Consider the following 15440-nt stretch of genomic DNA (forward strand, 5'->3'; position numbering starts at 1 on the left):
ATTCTCCCTAGTGAGTAGGGATTCTCCCGAGTAAGTAGTGATTCTCCCTAGAGAGTAGTGATTCTCTCCAGTGAGTAGTGATTCTTCCTAATAAGTAGTGATTCTCCCCAACGAGTAGTGATTCTCCCCAATGAGTAGTTATTATCTCTAGTGAATCTCCCCAGTGAGCAATGATTCTCCGTAGTGAGTCTCCCTAGTGAGTAGGGATTCTCCCTGGTGAGTAGTGATTCTCCCTAGTGAGTAGTGATTCTCCCTAGTGAGTAGTGATTCTTCCCAGTGAGTAGTGATTCTCTCTAGTGATTATCCCTTGTGAGTAGTGATTCTCTCTAGTGACTCTCCCTTGTGAGTAGTGATTCTCCCTGGTGAGTAGTGATTCTCCCTGGTGAGTAGTGATTCTCCCTGGTGAGTAGTGAGTCTCTCTAGTGAGTAGTGATTCTCTCTAGTGAGTAGTGATTATCTCTAGTGAGTAGTGATTCTCTCTAGTGAGTAGTGATTCTCTCTAGTGATTCTCTCTAGTGTGCAGTGATTCTCCCTAGTGAGCAGTGATTCTCCCTAGTGAGCAGTTATTCTCCCTAGTGAGCAGTGATTCTCTCTAGTGAGCAGTGATTCTCCCTAGTGAGCAGTGATTCTCCCTAGTGAGCAGTGATTCTCCCTAGTGAGTGGTGATTCTCCTTAGTGAGTAGTGATTGAATGATATGAAACAGTCCTGGAGCTCTCACCTCGTGTGGCGTGGGGCTGGTCCTGCGTCGGCTGTGGTGGGGGCTGTGGTGGGGGCTGTGGTGGGGGCTGTGGTGGGACTCGGCTGACTTGGGGGAGAGGTGGGTGGTATCAGAGGCAGACTTGGGGGTGCTGGAGGACTTGGTCAGGCTGATGGTGGGCAGCTCACGGTGCTTTACGGTGGGGGAGCGTGTGAGACCCGCAGCGTGAGGGGTGGCCCCCATCCGTAGAGTTGCTGCCACATCTAGGAGGAAGAAGACACTTCATGAGCAAACATATACCACTTCTGGTTTTTCATGTTTATTAGGTAGGACAGTGAGAGAGTGAGAGGAAAGATAGGATGATAGAGCGTGGGTCGGATCGGAACCCATGTGAGCAGCAGCACGTGTTCTGGAGGCAGTGTCCTAGACAGCTGGTCACCCCAGGCCACACACATCTAACCCCAACTCTCCTGCTTGTAGTTAGCTAGGTGGTTGGTATGTGGTTGGTGTGCAGGCTGCTAGGCGACCAGTAGGACGTGAAGGTAGTGCAAGCAGGCAGGCCTACGTCATCCCAGGGTGATTAAACAGTGGAGTAAAACCCTCCTGTCTCCATCTTTCTCTGTGCTTAATTACATAAAAATTATACAATGTGATTTTCTGGATGTTTGTTTTAGATTCTGTCTCTCACAGTTGAAGTGAACCTATGATACAAATTACAGAACTCTACATGCTTTGCATGTAAGTAGGAATCCCTGCAAAATTGGCAGTGTATCAAATACTTGTTCTCCCCACTGTATATGGATGTATATATGGATGGATATATGGCTGGATATATGGCTGGATACATAGATGGATATATGGCTGGCTATATTAATGTATGGCTGGATATATGGCTGGATATATAGATGGATATGTGGATATATAGATGGATATACAGATGGATGTATATATAGATGGATATATAGATGGATATATGGATAGATATATAGATGATATATGGCTGTATATATGGATGTATATATGGATATAGAGATGGATATGTGGATATATAGATGGATATATGGATGTATATGTGCATATATAGATGGGATATATTGCTGGATATATAGATGGATATGTGGATATATAGATGGATATATGGCTGGATATATAGATGGATATATGGCTGGATATATGGTTGGATATGTGGATATATAGATGGATATATGGATGGATATGTGGATATATAGATGGATATGTGGATATATAGATGGATATATAGATGGATATGTGGATATATAGATGGATATACAGATGGATGGATATATAGATGGATATATGGCTGGATATATAGATGGATATATAGATGGATATATGGCTGGATATATGGATGGATATGTGGATGGATGGATATATGGATGGATGGATATATGGATGGATGGATGGATATATGGATGGATGGATGGATATATGGATGGATGGATATATGGATGGATGGATGGATATATGGATGGATGGATGGATGGATATATGGATGGATGGATGGATATATGGATGGATGGATATATGGCTGGATATATAGATGGATATATGGCTGGATATATAGATGGATATATGGATGGATGGATATATGGATGGATATATGGATGGATATATGGATGGATGGATGGATATATGGATGGATGGATGGATGGATGGATGGATGGATGGATATATGGATGGATGGATGGATATATGGATGGATGGATATATGGATGGATGGATGGATATATGGATGGATGGATATATGGATGGATGGATGGATATATGGATATATGGATGGATATATGGATGGATATATGGATGGATGGATGGATATATGGATATATGGATGGATATATGGATGGATGGATGGATATATGGATGGATGGATATATGGCTGGATATATAGATGGATATATGGCTGGATATATAGATGGATATATGGATGGATGGATATATGGATGGATATATGGATGGATGGATATATGGATGATATATGGATGGATAAATGGATGGATGGATATATGGATGGATACATGGATTGATGGATATATGGATGGATATATGGATGGATGATATATGGATGGATATATGGATGGATGATATATGGATGGATATATGGATGGATGGATATATGGATGATATATGGATGGATAAATGGATGGATATATAGATGGATATATGGATGGATGGATATATGGATGACTAAATGGATGGATGATATATGGATGGATATATGGATGGATGATATATGGATGGATATATGGATGGATGATATATGGATGGATATATGGATGGATGGATATATGGATGATATATGGATGGATAAATGGATGGATATATAGATGGATATATGGATGGATGGATATATGGATGGATAAATGGATGGATATATAGATGGATATATGGATGGATGATATATGGATGGATATATGGATGGATGGATATATGGATGGATAAATGGATGGATATATAGATGGATATATGGATGGATGGATATATGGATGGATATATGGATGGATGATATATGGATGGATATATGGATAGGTATATAGATGATATATGGCTGGATATATGGCTGGATATATGGATGGATAGATATATAGATGGATATATGGATGGATGGATATATGGATGGATGGATGGATGGATCTATGGATGGATGGATATATAGATGGATATATGGATGGATATATGGATGGATGGATATATGGATGGATATATAGATGGATGTATGGATGGATATATGGATGGATATATAGATGGATGTATAGATGGATATATGGATGGATATATAGATGGATATATAGATGGATGTATGGATGGATGGATATATAGATGGATAAATGGATAGATATATAGATGATATATGGCTGGATATATGGATGTATATATGGATGTATATATGGATATAGAGATGGATATGTGGATATATAGATGATATGTGGATATATAGATGGATCTGTGGATATATAGATGGATATATGGATGTATATGTGGATATATTGCTGGATATATAGATGGATATGTGGATATTCAGATGGATATATGGATGGATGATATATGGATGGATAAATGGATGGATATATAGATGGATATATGGATGGATGGATATATGGATGATATATGGATGGATAAATGGATGGATATATAGATGGATATATGGATGGATGGATATATGGATGGATATATGGATGGATGATATATGGATGGATATATGGATAGATATATAGATGATATATGGCTGGATATATGGCTGGATATATGGATAGATATATGGATGGATATATGGATGGATAGATATATAGATGGATATATGGATGTATGGATATATGGATGGATGGATGGATGGATGGATCTATGGATGGATGGATATATAGATGGATATATGGATGGATATATGGATGGATGGATATATGGATGGATATATAGATGGATATATGGATGGATATATGGATGGATATATAGATGGATATATGGATGGATATATGGCTGGATATATGGATGTATATATGGATGTATATATGGATATAGAGATGGATATATGGATATATAGATGATATGTGGATATATAGATGGATCTGTGGATATATAGATGGATATATGGATGTATATGTGGATATATTGCTGGATATATAGATGGATATGTGGATATATAGATGGATATATGGATGGATGGATGGATGGAAGGGTATATGGATGGATATATAGATGGATATACAGATGGATGTATATATAGATGGATATATAGATGGATATATGGATAGATATATAGATGATATATGGATGGATGATATATGGATGGATAAATGGATGGATATATAGATGGATATATGGATGGATGGATATATGGATGGATATATGGATGGATGATATATGGATGGATATATGGATGGATGATATATGGATGGATATATGGATGGATGGATATATGGATGATATATGGATGGATAAATGGATGGATATATAGATGGATATATGGATGGATGGATATATGGATGGATATATAGATGGATATATGGATGGATGATATATGGATGGATATATGGATGGATGGATATATGGATGATATATGGATGGATAAATGGATGGATATATAGATGGATGTAAAGATGGATGTATGGATGGATGGATATATAGATGGATATATGGATAGATATATAGATGATATATGGCTGGATATATGGATGTATATATGGATGTATATATGGATATAGAGATGGATATGTGGATATATAGATGATATGTGGATATATAGATGGATCTGTGGATATATAGATGGATATATGGATGTATATGTGGATATATTGCTGGATATATAGATGGATATGTGGATATATAGATGGATATATGGATGGATGATATATGGATGGATATATGGATGGATGGATATATGGATGATATATGGATGGATAAATGGATGGATATATAGATGGATATATGGATGGATGGATATATGGATGATATATGGATGGATAAATGGATGGATATATGGATGGATGGATATATGGATGGATATATGGATGGATGATATATGGATGGATATATGGATAGATATATAGATGATATATGGCTGGATATATGGCTGGATATATGGATAGATATATAGATGGATATATGGAAGGATAGATATATAGATGGATATATGGATGGATGGATATATGGATGGATGGATGGATGGATGGATCTATGGATGGATGGATATATAGATGGATATATGGATAGATATATGGATGGATGGATATATGGATGGATATATAGATGGATATATGGATGAATATATGGATGGATGGATATATAGATGGATATATAGATGGATGTATGGATGGATGGATATATAGATGGATATATGGATAGATATATAGATGATATATGGCTGGATATATGGATGTATATATGGATGTATATATGGATATAGAGATGGATATGTGGATATATAGATGATATGTGGATATATAGATGGATCTGTGGATATATAGATGGATATATGGATGTATATGTGGATATATTGCTGGATATATAGATGGATATGTGGATATATAGATGGATATATGGATGGATGGATGGATGGAAGGGTATATGGATGGATATATAGATGGATATACAGATGGATGTATATATAGATGGATATATAGATGGATATATGGATAGATATATAGATGATATATGGATGGATGATATATGGATGGATAAATGGATGGATATATAGATGGATATATGGATGGATGGATATATGGATGGATATATGGATGGATGATATATGGATGGATATATGGATGGATGATATATGGATGGATATATGGATGGATGGATATATGGATGATATATGGATGGATATATGGATGGATATATGGATGGATGATATATGGATGGATATATGGATAGATATATAGATGATATATGGCTGGATATATGGCTGGATATATGGATAGATATATAGATGGATATATGGATGGATAGATATATAGATGGATATATGGATGGATGGATATATGGATGGATGGATGGATCTATGGATGGATGGATATATAGATGGATATATGGATGGATATATGGATGGATGGATATATGGATGGATATATAGATGGATATATGGATGGATATATGGATGGATGGATATATAGATGGATATATAGATGGATGTATGGATGGATGGATATATAGATGGATATATGGATAGATATATAGATGATATATGGCTGGATATATGGATGTATATATGGATGTATATATGGATATAGAGATGGATATGTGGATATATAGATGATATGTGGATATATAGATGGATCTGTGGATATATAGATGGATATATGGATGTATATGTGGATATATTGCTGGATATATAGATGGATATGTGGATATATAGATGGATATATGGATGGATGGATGGATGGATGGAAGGGTATATGGATGGATATATAGATGGATATACAGATGGATGTATATATAGATGGATATATAGATGGATATATGGATAGATATATAGATGATATATGGCTGGATATATGGATGTATATATGGCTGGATATGTGGATTTATGGATGGATATATAGATGGATATATAGATGGATATATGGATGGATATATAGATGGATGTATGGATGGATGGATATATAGATGGATATATGGATAGATATATAGATGATATATGGCTGGATATATGGATGTATATATGGATGTATATATGGATATAGAGATGGATATGTGGATATATAGATGATATGTGGATATATAGATGATGTATATGTGGATATATAGATGGGATATATTGCTGGATATATAGATGGATATGTGGATATATAGATGGATATATGGATGGATGGATGGATGGAAGGATATATGGATGGATGGATATATGGATGGATATATGGATGGATGGATGGATATATAGATGGATATGTAGATGGATATACAGATGGATGTATATATAGATGGATATATAGATGGATATATGGATAGATATATAGATGATATATGGCTGGATATATGGATGTATATATGGATGTATATATGGATATAGAGATGGATATGTGGATATATAGATGGATATATAGATGGATATATGGCTGGATATATGGCTGGATATATGGCTGGATATGTGGATATATGGATGGATATATAGATGGATATATAGATGGATATATGGATGGATGGATGGATATATAGATGGATATATGGATAGATATATAGATTATATAGCTGGATATATGGATGTATATATGGATGTATTGCTGGATATATAGATGGATATGTGGATATATAGATGGATATATGGATGGATGGATGGATGGAAGGGTATATGGATGGATATATAGATGGATATACAGATGGATGTATATATAGATGGATATATAGATGGATATATGGATAGATATATAGATGATATATGGCTGGATATATGGATGTATATATCGATGTATATATGGATATAGAGATGGATATGTGGATATATAGATGAATATATAGATGGATATATGGCTGGATATATGGCTGGATATATGGCTGGATATGTGGATATATGGATGGATATATAGATGGATATATGGATGGATGGATGGATATATAGATGGATATATGGATAGATATATAGATTATATAGCTGGATATATGGATGTATATATGGATGTATTGCTGGATATATAGATGGATATGTGGATATATAGATGGATATATGGATGGATGGATGGATGGAAGGGTATATGGATGGATATATAGATGGATATACAGATGGATGTATATATTGATGGATATATAGATGGATATATGGATAGATATATAGATGATATATGGCTGGATATATGGATGTATATATGGCTGGATATGTGGATTTATGGATGGATATATAGATGGATATATAGATGGACATATGGATGGATATATAGATGGATGTATGGATGGATGGATATATAGATGGATATATGGATAGATATATAGATGATATATGGCTGGATATATGGATGTATATATGGATGTATGTATGGCTATAGAGATGGATATGTGGATATATAGATGATATGTGGATATATAGATGGATCTGTGGATATATAGATGGATATATGGATGTATATGTGGATATATAGATGGGATATATTGCTGGATATATAGATGGATATGTGGATATATAGATGGATATATGGATGGATGGATGGAAGGATATATGGATGGATGGATATATGGATGGATATATGGATGGATGGATGGATATATAGATGGATATATAGATGGATATACAGATGGATGTATATATAGATGGATATATAGATGGATATATGGATAGATATATACATGATATTTGGCTGGATATATGGATGTATATATGGATGTATATATGGATATAGAGATGGATATGTGGATATATAGATGGATATATAGATGGATATATGGCTGGATATATGGCTGGATATATGGCTGGATATGTGGATATATGGATGGATATATAGATGGATATATAGATGGATATATGGATGGATGGATGGATATATAGATGGATATATGGATAGATATATAGATTATATAGCTGGATATATGGATGTATATATGGATGTATATATGGATATAGAGATGGATATGTGGATATATAGATGATATGAGGATATATAGATGAATTTGTGAATATATAGATGGATTTATGGATGTATATGTGGATATATGGCTGGATATATGGATATATAGATGATATGTGGATATATAGATGGATTTGTGGATATATAGATGGATATGTGGATATATAGATGGATATGTGGCTGGATATATGGATGAATATGTGGATATATAGATGGATATGTGGATATATAGATGGATATGTGGATATATAGATGATATATGGATGTATATGTGGATATATAGATGGGATATATTGCTGGATATATAGATGGATATGTGGATATATAGATGGATATATGGCTGGATATATGGATGAATATGTGGATATATAGATGGATATGTGGATATATAGATGAACATATGGCTAGATATATGGGTGGATATGTGGATATATAGATGGATATATGGATGGATATGTGGATATATAGATGGATATGTGGATATATAGATGGATATATAGATGGATATGTGGATATATAGATGGATATATAGATGGATATATGGCTGGATATATGGCTGGATATGTGGATATATAGATGGATATATGGATGGATGGATGGATGGATATATGGATGGATAGATGCCTGGATATATGGATGGATATATGGATGGATATATGGATGGATGGATGGATGGATATATGGATGGATGGATGGATGGATATATGGATGGATGGATGGATGGATGGATGGATGGATGGATGGATATATAGATGGATGTATATATGGATGTATATATGGATGGATGGATGGATGGATGGATGGATGATGGATATATGGATGGATGGATGGATGGATATATGGATGGATGGATGGATATATGGCTGGATATATCGATGGATAAATGGATGGATATATGGATGGATGTATATATGGATGTATATATGGATGGATGGATGGAGGGATGGATGGATGGATGGATGGATATATGGATGGATGGATGGATATATGGCTGGATATATCGATGGATATATGGATGGATATATGGATGGATATATGGATGTATATATGGATGGATATATGGATGGATACAGTATGGACTTTAAGGGATACTTTAAAGCCAGCTGTGGCCAGGTTTACAAAATATCATGTTCTCATACGCGTCTGCATCAAAGTGAATTTATCAAGTGGAATCCCTTTCAAACTCAATCATGGCAAATGTAATACATTCCTACTATCTACATGGAGATCCACAGTTGGAACAAACACTTTACTTTAGCTATCTTCAGTGTAAAATGCATCTTGGTATAAACTATAGACCACATGGGTTGACTGTGTCTGAGGGAGATTCGGTAGTAGTATTTGAAAGGAGGCCGAGGGGGCATACGAAGGCCATATGAAAATATAAATTTATTGGGATGGGAAGTGTATATCATGAGGGGAATAATAGTGAGTATGAGGAACGTATTAGTCTCATTACGGTAATATGATATGGTTGTCATAGTTGTGGTGATATCATTGGACAACAGTTGCCCAATGGTGTGCAATAGTGTCATTACGGTAATATAATATGGTTATAATAGTTATGGTGATATCATGGGAATAACAGTTGCCCAATGGTGTGCAATAGTGTGATGACGGTAATAATGGTCGCTATGGTTACCTCCGGTGAGGCCCACCCCGTTGGTCAGATGGCAGAGAGGGGGGTTAGTGAGGATGGTGGAGCCAGACAGGTCCAGTTTGCCAGCCTGTAGTCTGAAGGTCTCCAGCTCATGGCTGAGCAGGCTGAACTGTTCACTCTGGCTGTGACACTTATTCTCCAACTCCCGCACCTTAGACTGAAGAGCACAGAGACAAAAAAAATATATAAGTACAGGTTTATATCGTTCCTTTCAGTTTCATTTCTAAACCTCTGAAATCATATATATATATATTTTTTTTTTACATTTAGCTCACAATAAATAACCTCAATAATCACGCTGTGCGATAGAGCAGCAAGCTATAGCTCAGTGAGGAAAGACGAGTGTCGAGCGCCAGATGCAACTGGGGAGAGAGGGTGGAGGGTGGAGGCTTGGTTTGGAGTGCTGAGCCTCGTGATGTCAAAGCATTATGTGTATTAGGCCCAGAGAATTGTACCTACTGAGGAGCGGCTTCTACGGACAAACTTTTAACATCTTTGAACTTCAGAGTCGGCTTAAAGTTGGACCAGAGGAGTTAGCTAGCTAACAGAGCGGCACCAGAATGAAAAAGTGCCTTATCTTTTAGTAGTTGATACATCCAATGTGCCCTAACTAGCATTGAAAAAGTTGAACCATTCTTCGTTGATAAAACATCTCTCAATCTATCTATTGAATCACGCTTGAAACTTCAGTAGGGTACAGCTACGCTTCAGAGGAGGAGCTACAGCTACGCTTCGGAGGGGGAGGGGCTACAGCTACGCTTTGGAGGGGGGAGGGGCTACACTTCGAGGTGGGAGGGGCTACGCTTCGGAGGGGGGGAAGGGCTACGCTTCGGAGGGGGGAAGGGCTACGCTTTGGAGGGGGAGGGGCTACAGCTACGCTTCAGAGGAGGGGCTACAGCTACGCTTCAGAGGAGGGAGGGGCTACAGCTACGCTTCGGAGGGGGAGGGGCTACAGCTACGCTTTGGAGGGGGGAGGGGCTACACTTCGAGGGGAGAGGGGCTACGCTTCGGAGGGGGGAAGGGCTACGCTTCGGAGGGGGGAGGGGCTACAGCTACGCTTCAGAGGAGGGGCTACAGCTACGCTTCAGAGGAGGGAGGGGCTACAGCTACGCTTCGGAGGGGGAGGGGCTACAGCTACGCTTCGGAGGGGGAGGGGCTACAGCTACGCTTCGGAGGGGGAGGGGCTACAGCTACGCTTCGGAGGGGGAGGGGCTACAGCTACACTTCGGAGGGGGGAGGGGCTACAGCTAAGCTTCAGAGGGGGAGGGGCTACAGCTACGCTTCGAAGGGGGAGGGGCTACAGCTACACTTCGAAGGGGGAGGGGCTACAGCCTACACCCACACACACTGGCAAAGCTGTTCAGCTGGCAGGCAGACACTGGAGGAAGTTTCTGATTGACAGAGGGAGGGCTTTGCATAGGTGCTCTGTAGATTTTTTTTGTGGACTGAAAGAAAATGCTTGAACGTAAAAAAAAAAATATTAACCGGTTTCCATGGTTTTAAAATAACGGTTCTGTTTTGGAACAGTATAGAACACTTTGTTCCAAGCTCTGATTCTGCTTCTTGAAAATGTCTGTTATTTTCTGGAAACAGTTCCAACCCCTGATTATAACATGCAAACACTCACTTACAATTACAATAATTTGTAAAAAAATAAATTAAAAAGACAAATAAGGTAGGAAAAGGAGGGTGGAGGGTGAGTAACAGGTTTCAAGGCCTAAGTAGGAGGTGTTGGTTTTATGGGTAAGGTGACAAACAGAATCTGAAGTGTAGCTAGTGTAGTTTGCCGCGTGGTCGTGCAGCGCTCACAGTCACTCTAGCAAAGCCATTACATAGCCACAGCTATGAAGAACACTCTACAGAATGAATGCTCTACAGGGTTTATAGAATGCTCTACAGGGTTTACAGAATGCTCTACAGGGTTTATAGAATGCTCTACAGGGTGTACAGAATGCTCTACAGGGTTTACAGAATGCTCTACAGGGTTTATAGAATGCTCTACAGGGTTTATAGAATGCTCCACAGGGTGTACAGAATGCTCTACAGGGTGTACAGAATGCTCTACAGGGTGTACAGAATGCTCCACAGGGTGTACAGAATGCTCTACAGGGTTTACAGAATGCTCTACAGGGTTTATAGAATGCTCTACAGGGTTTATAGAATGCTCCACAGGGTGTACAGAATGCTCTACAGGGTTTACAGAATGCTCTACAGGGTTTATAGAATGCTCTACAGGGATTATATAATGCTCTACAGGGTTTTCAGAATGCTCTACAGGGTTTATAGAATGCTCTACAGGGTTTATAGAATGCTCTACAGGGTTTATAGAATGCTCTACAGGGATTATAGAATGCTCTACAGGGATTATAGAATGCTCTACAGGGATTATAGAATGCTCTACAGGGTTTATAGAATGCTCTACAGGGATTATAGAATGCTCTACAGGGATTACAGAATGCACTACAGGGTTTATAGAATGCTCTACAGGGTTTATAGAATGCTCTACAGGATTTATAGAATGCTCTACAGGGATTATAGAATGCTCTACAGGGATTATAGAATGCTCTACAGGGATTACAGAATGCACTACAGGGTTTATAGAATGCTCTACAGGGTTTATAGAATGCTCTACAGGATTTTATAGAATGCTCTACAGGGATTATAGAATGCTCTACAGGGATTATAGAATGCTCTACAGGGATTATAGAATGCTCTACAGGGTGTACAGAACGCTCTACAACGTGTACAGAACGCTCTACAAGGTGTACAGAACGCTCTACGGGGTGTACAGAACGCTCTACAGGGTGTACAGAACGCTCTACAGGGTGTACAGAACTCTCTACAGGGTGTACAGAACGCTCTACAGGGTGTACAGAACTCTCTACAGGGTGTACAGAACTCTCTACAGGGTGTACAGAACTCTCTACAGGGTGTACAGAACTCTCTACAGGGTGTACAGAATGCTCTACAGGGTGTACAGAATGCTTTACAAGGTTTATAGAATGCTCTACAGGGTGTACAGAATGCTCTACAGGGTTTATATAATGCTCTACAGGGTTTATAGAATGCTTTACAGGGTGTACATAATGCTCTACAGGGTGTACAGAATGCTCTACAGGTTGTACAGAATGCTCTACAGGGTTTATAGAATGCTCTACCGTGTTTACAGAACTCTCTACAGGTTGTACAGAACTCTCTACGGGGTTTAGCGTCAGACCCCAGTAAGTTTCTATAAGTGGCTGGTTTCGCTTCTTGTTGTGGTGGGAGTTTCCTGGTACTGATGTGACAGGGGCCTGCAGCTACATGAAACAGACACAAGCGAGTGCACTGACACACACACACACACACACACACACACACACACGTCTGAACACAGCTTCCTGTCAAACCTGTCAAACCAAACACCAAGCCAAGCGTGTACCAAATGACTGCTAGCATGAACCAAGTCAAATGGGGACAGACAGCAAGTAGATCCAACTGACTACACAGAATGTGAATAGAATTTCCCATTCTCTTACGAGATTTGAGTCACTGTGCTGCTCACTGTAAAACAGATCAAGCTCCCAATAGAGAGACTGGGTTAAACTACTTTGAGATGAGAGAAAGACAATAGATATAGTGAGGAGAGAGGAGACAGAGAAGCCCCACTATGTTAGGGTCAAAGCTCGACTGCCTAAGAAAACAGGCTAACTCTATCTTAACACCCTGAGCTTAAATCCCAAGCCAATTCTCCTATGACCAAGGTTCCGTGCACTCAGCCCAGCGGGGTACTGGAGTCCGTGCCATAGATACACTCTAATCTAGCAGCAGAGTCACTCGTCCCCGGGCTTTTTCACACACACACACACTGCTCGCGCAGACATGCATACACACACAAACACACACACTGCTTGTAGTCCAGCAATAGGCCTGAACCCCCCCACCACACACACACACACACACACACACACTGCTCGCGCACACACGCACACACACACACACACACAAAAGCCGGAATCAGAGGAACTCTCTGTGTCCACACAAAGGGATTATTTAAAATGGACAAAATTAACACTAGGCCTGTATGTAACTGATTGAAACACACAGCTGTGTAGGAAAAGGCACATAGTACATACAGTACAATACACTGACACACACACTAAACCTGGAGCCTGTCGCCTTACAGACACACTAAACCTGGAGCCTGTCGCCTTACAGAGAGCACAAATCAGCATGCTCACGCTGCAGTCAAAGCCTGCTACAACATTATAGACCACCTCCACTGTAGCTAGAGAACATTAGAGGCCATCTTTGCCTTTCCACGAATACCTCCCTAGAAATAACTACCATCAGGCTATCACCGACACTGACGTTTACATTTGTCCTTCATTCTAAACCTAATGAGCCGCTAACTTGCTGCACGGACACCTGTGTCTATGGGTTTGCAGAGGTTGGGAACGGGGTGGTTGAAGTTGGGAACGGGATGATTGAGGTTGAGGTTGGGAACGGGATGGTTGAGGTTGAGGTTGGGAACGGGATGGTTGAGGTTGAGGTTGGGAACGGGATGGTTGAGGTTGAGGTTGGGAACGGGATGGTTGAGTTTGAGGTTGGGAACGGGATGGTTGAGGTTGAGGTTGGGAACGGGGTGGTTGAGGTTGGGAACGGGGTGGTTGAGGTTGGGAACGGGGTGGTTGAGGTTGGGAACGGGGTGGTTGAAGTTTGGGAACGGGATGGTTGAGGTTGGGATCTGGGTGGTTGAGGTTGGGATCTGGGTGGTCAAGGTTGAAAACGGGGTAGTTGAGGTTGGGAATGGGGTGGTTGAGGTTGGGAACGGGATGGTTATGGTTGAGGTTGGGAACAGGGTGGTTGAGGTTGGGATCATGGTGGTTTAGGTTGGGAACGGGGTGGTTGAGGTTTGGGAACGGGGTGGTTGAGGTTGGGAACGGGGGTGGTTGAGGTTGGGAACGGGGTGGTTGAGGTTGGGAACGGGGTGGTTGAGGTTGGGAACGGGGTGGTTGAGGTTTGGGAACGGGATGGTTG

At 39.4% G+C, this 15440-nt stretch overlaps 1 protein-coding gene across 1 annotated transcript in view; it reads right to left on the minus strand.

Moving 5' to 3' along the window:
* LOC110533297 (RIMS-binding protein 2) overlaps positions 1–15440 on the minus strand; it is a 224743-nt gene that overhangs the window by 67132 nt on the left and 142171 nt on the right. The window contains exons 13-14 of the mRNA XM_090188854.1: positions 10404–10578; positions 720–961 (exon numbers count right to left, since the gene is read on the minus strand). Coding sequence (XP_090044980.1) covers positions 720–961; positions 10404–10578 — 417 coding nt within the window. The remainder of the gene's footprint in view (positions 1–719; positions 962–10403; positions 10579–15440) is intronic.

The sequence above is a fragment of the Oncorhynchus mykiss genome, chromosome 10, assembly GCF_057628025.1.
Source record: "Oncorhynchus mykiss isolate SJ-2025 chromosome 10, ASM5762802v1, whole genome shotgun sequence".
In the NCBI taxonomy this organism is placed as follows: Eukaryota; Metazoa; Chordata; class Actinopteri; order Salmoniformes; family Salmonidae; genus Oncorhynchus; species Oncorhynchus mykiss.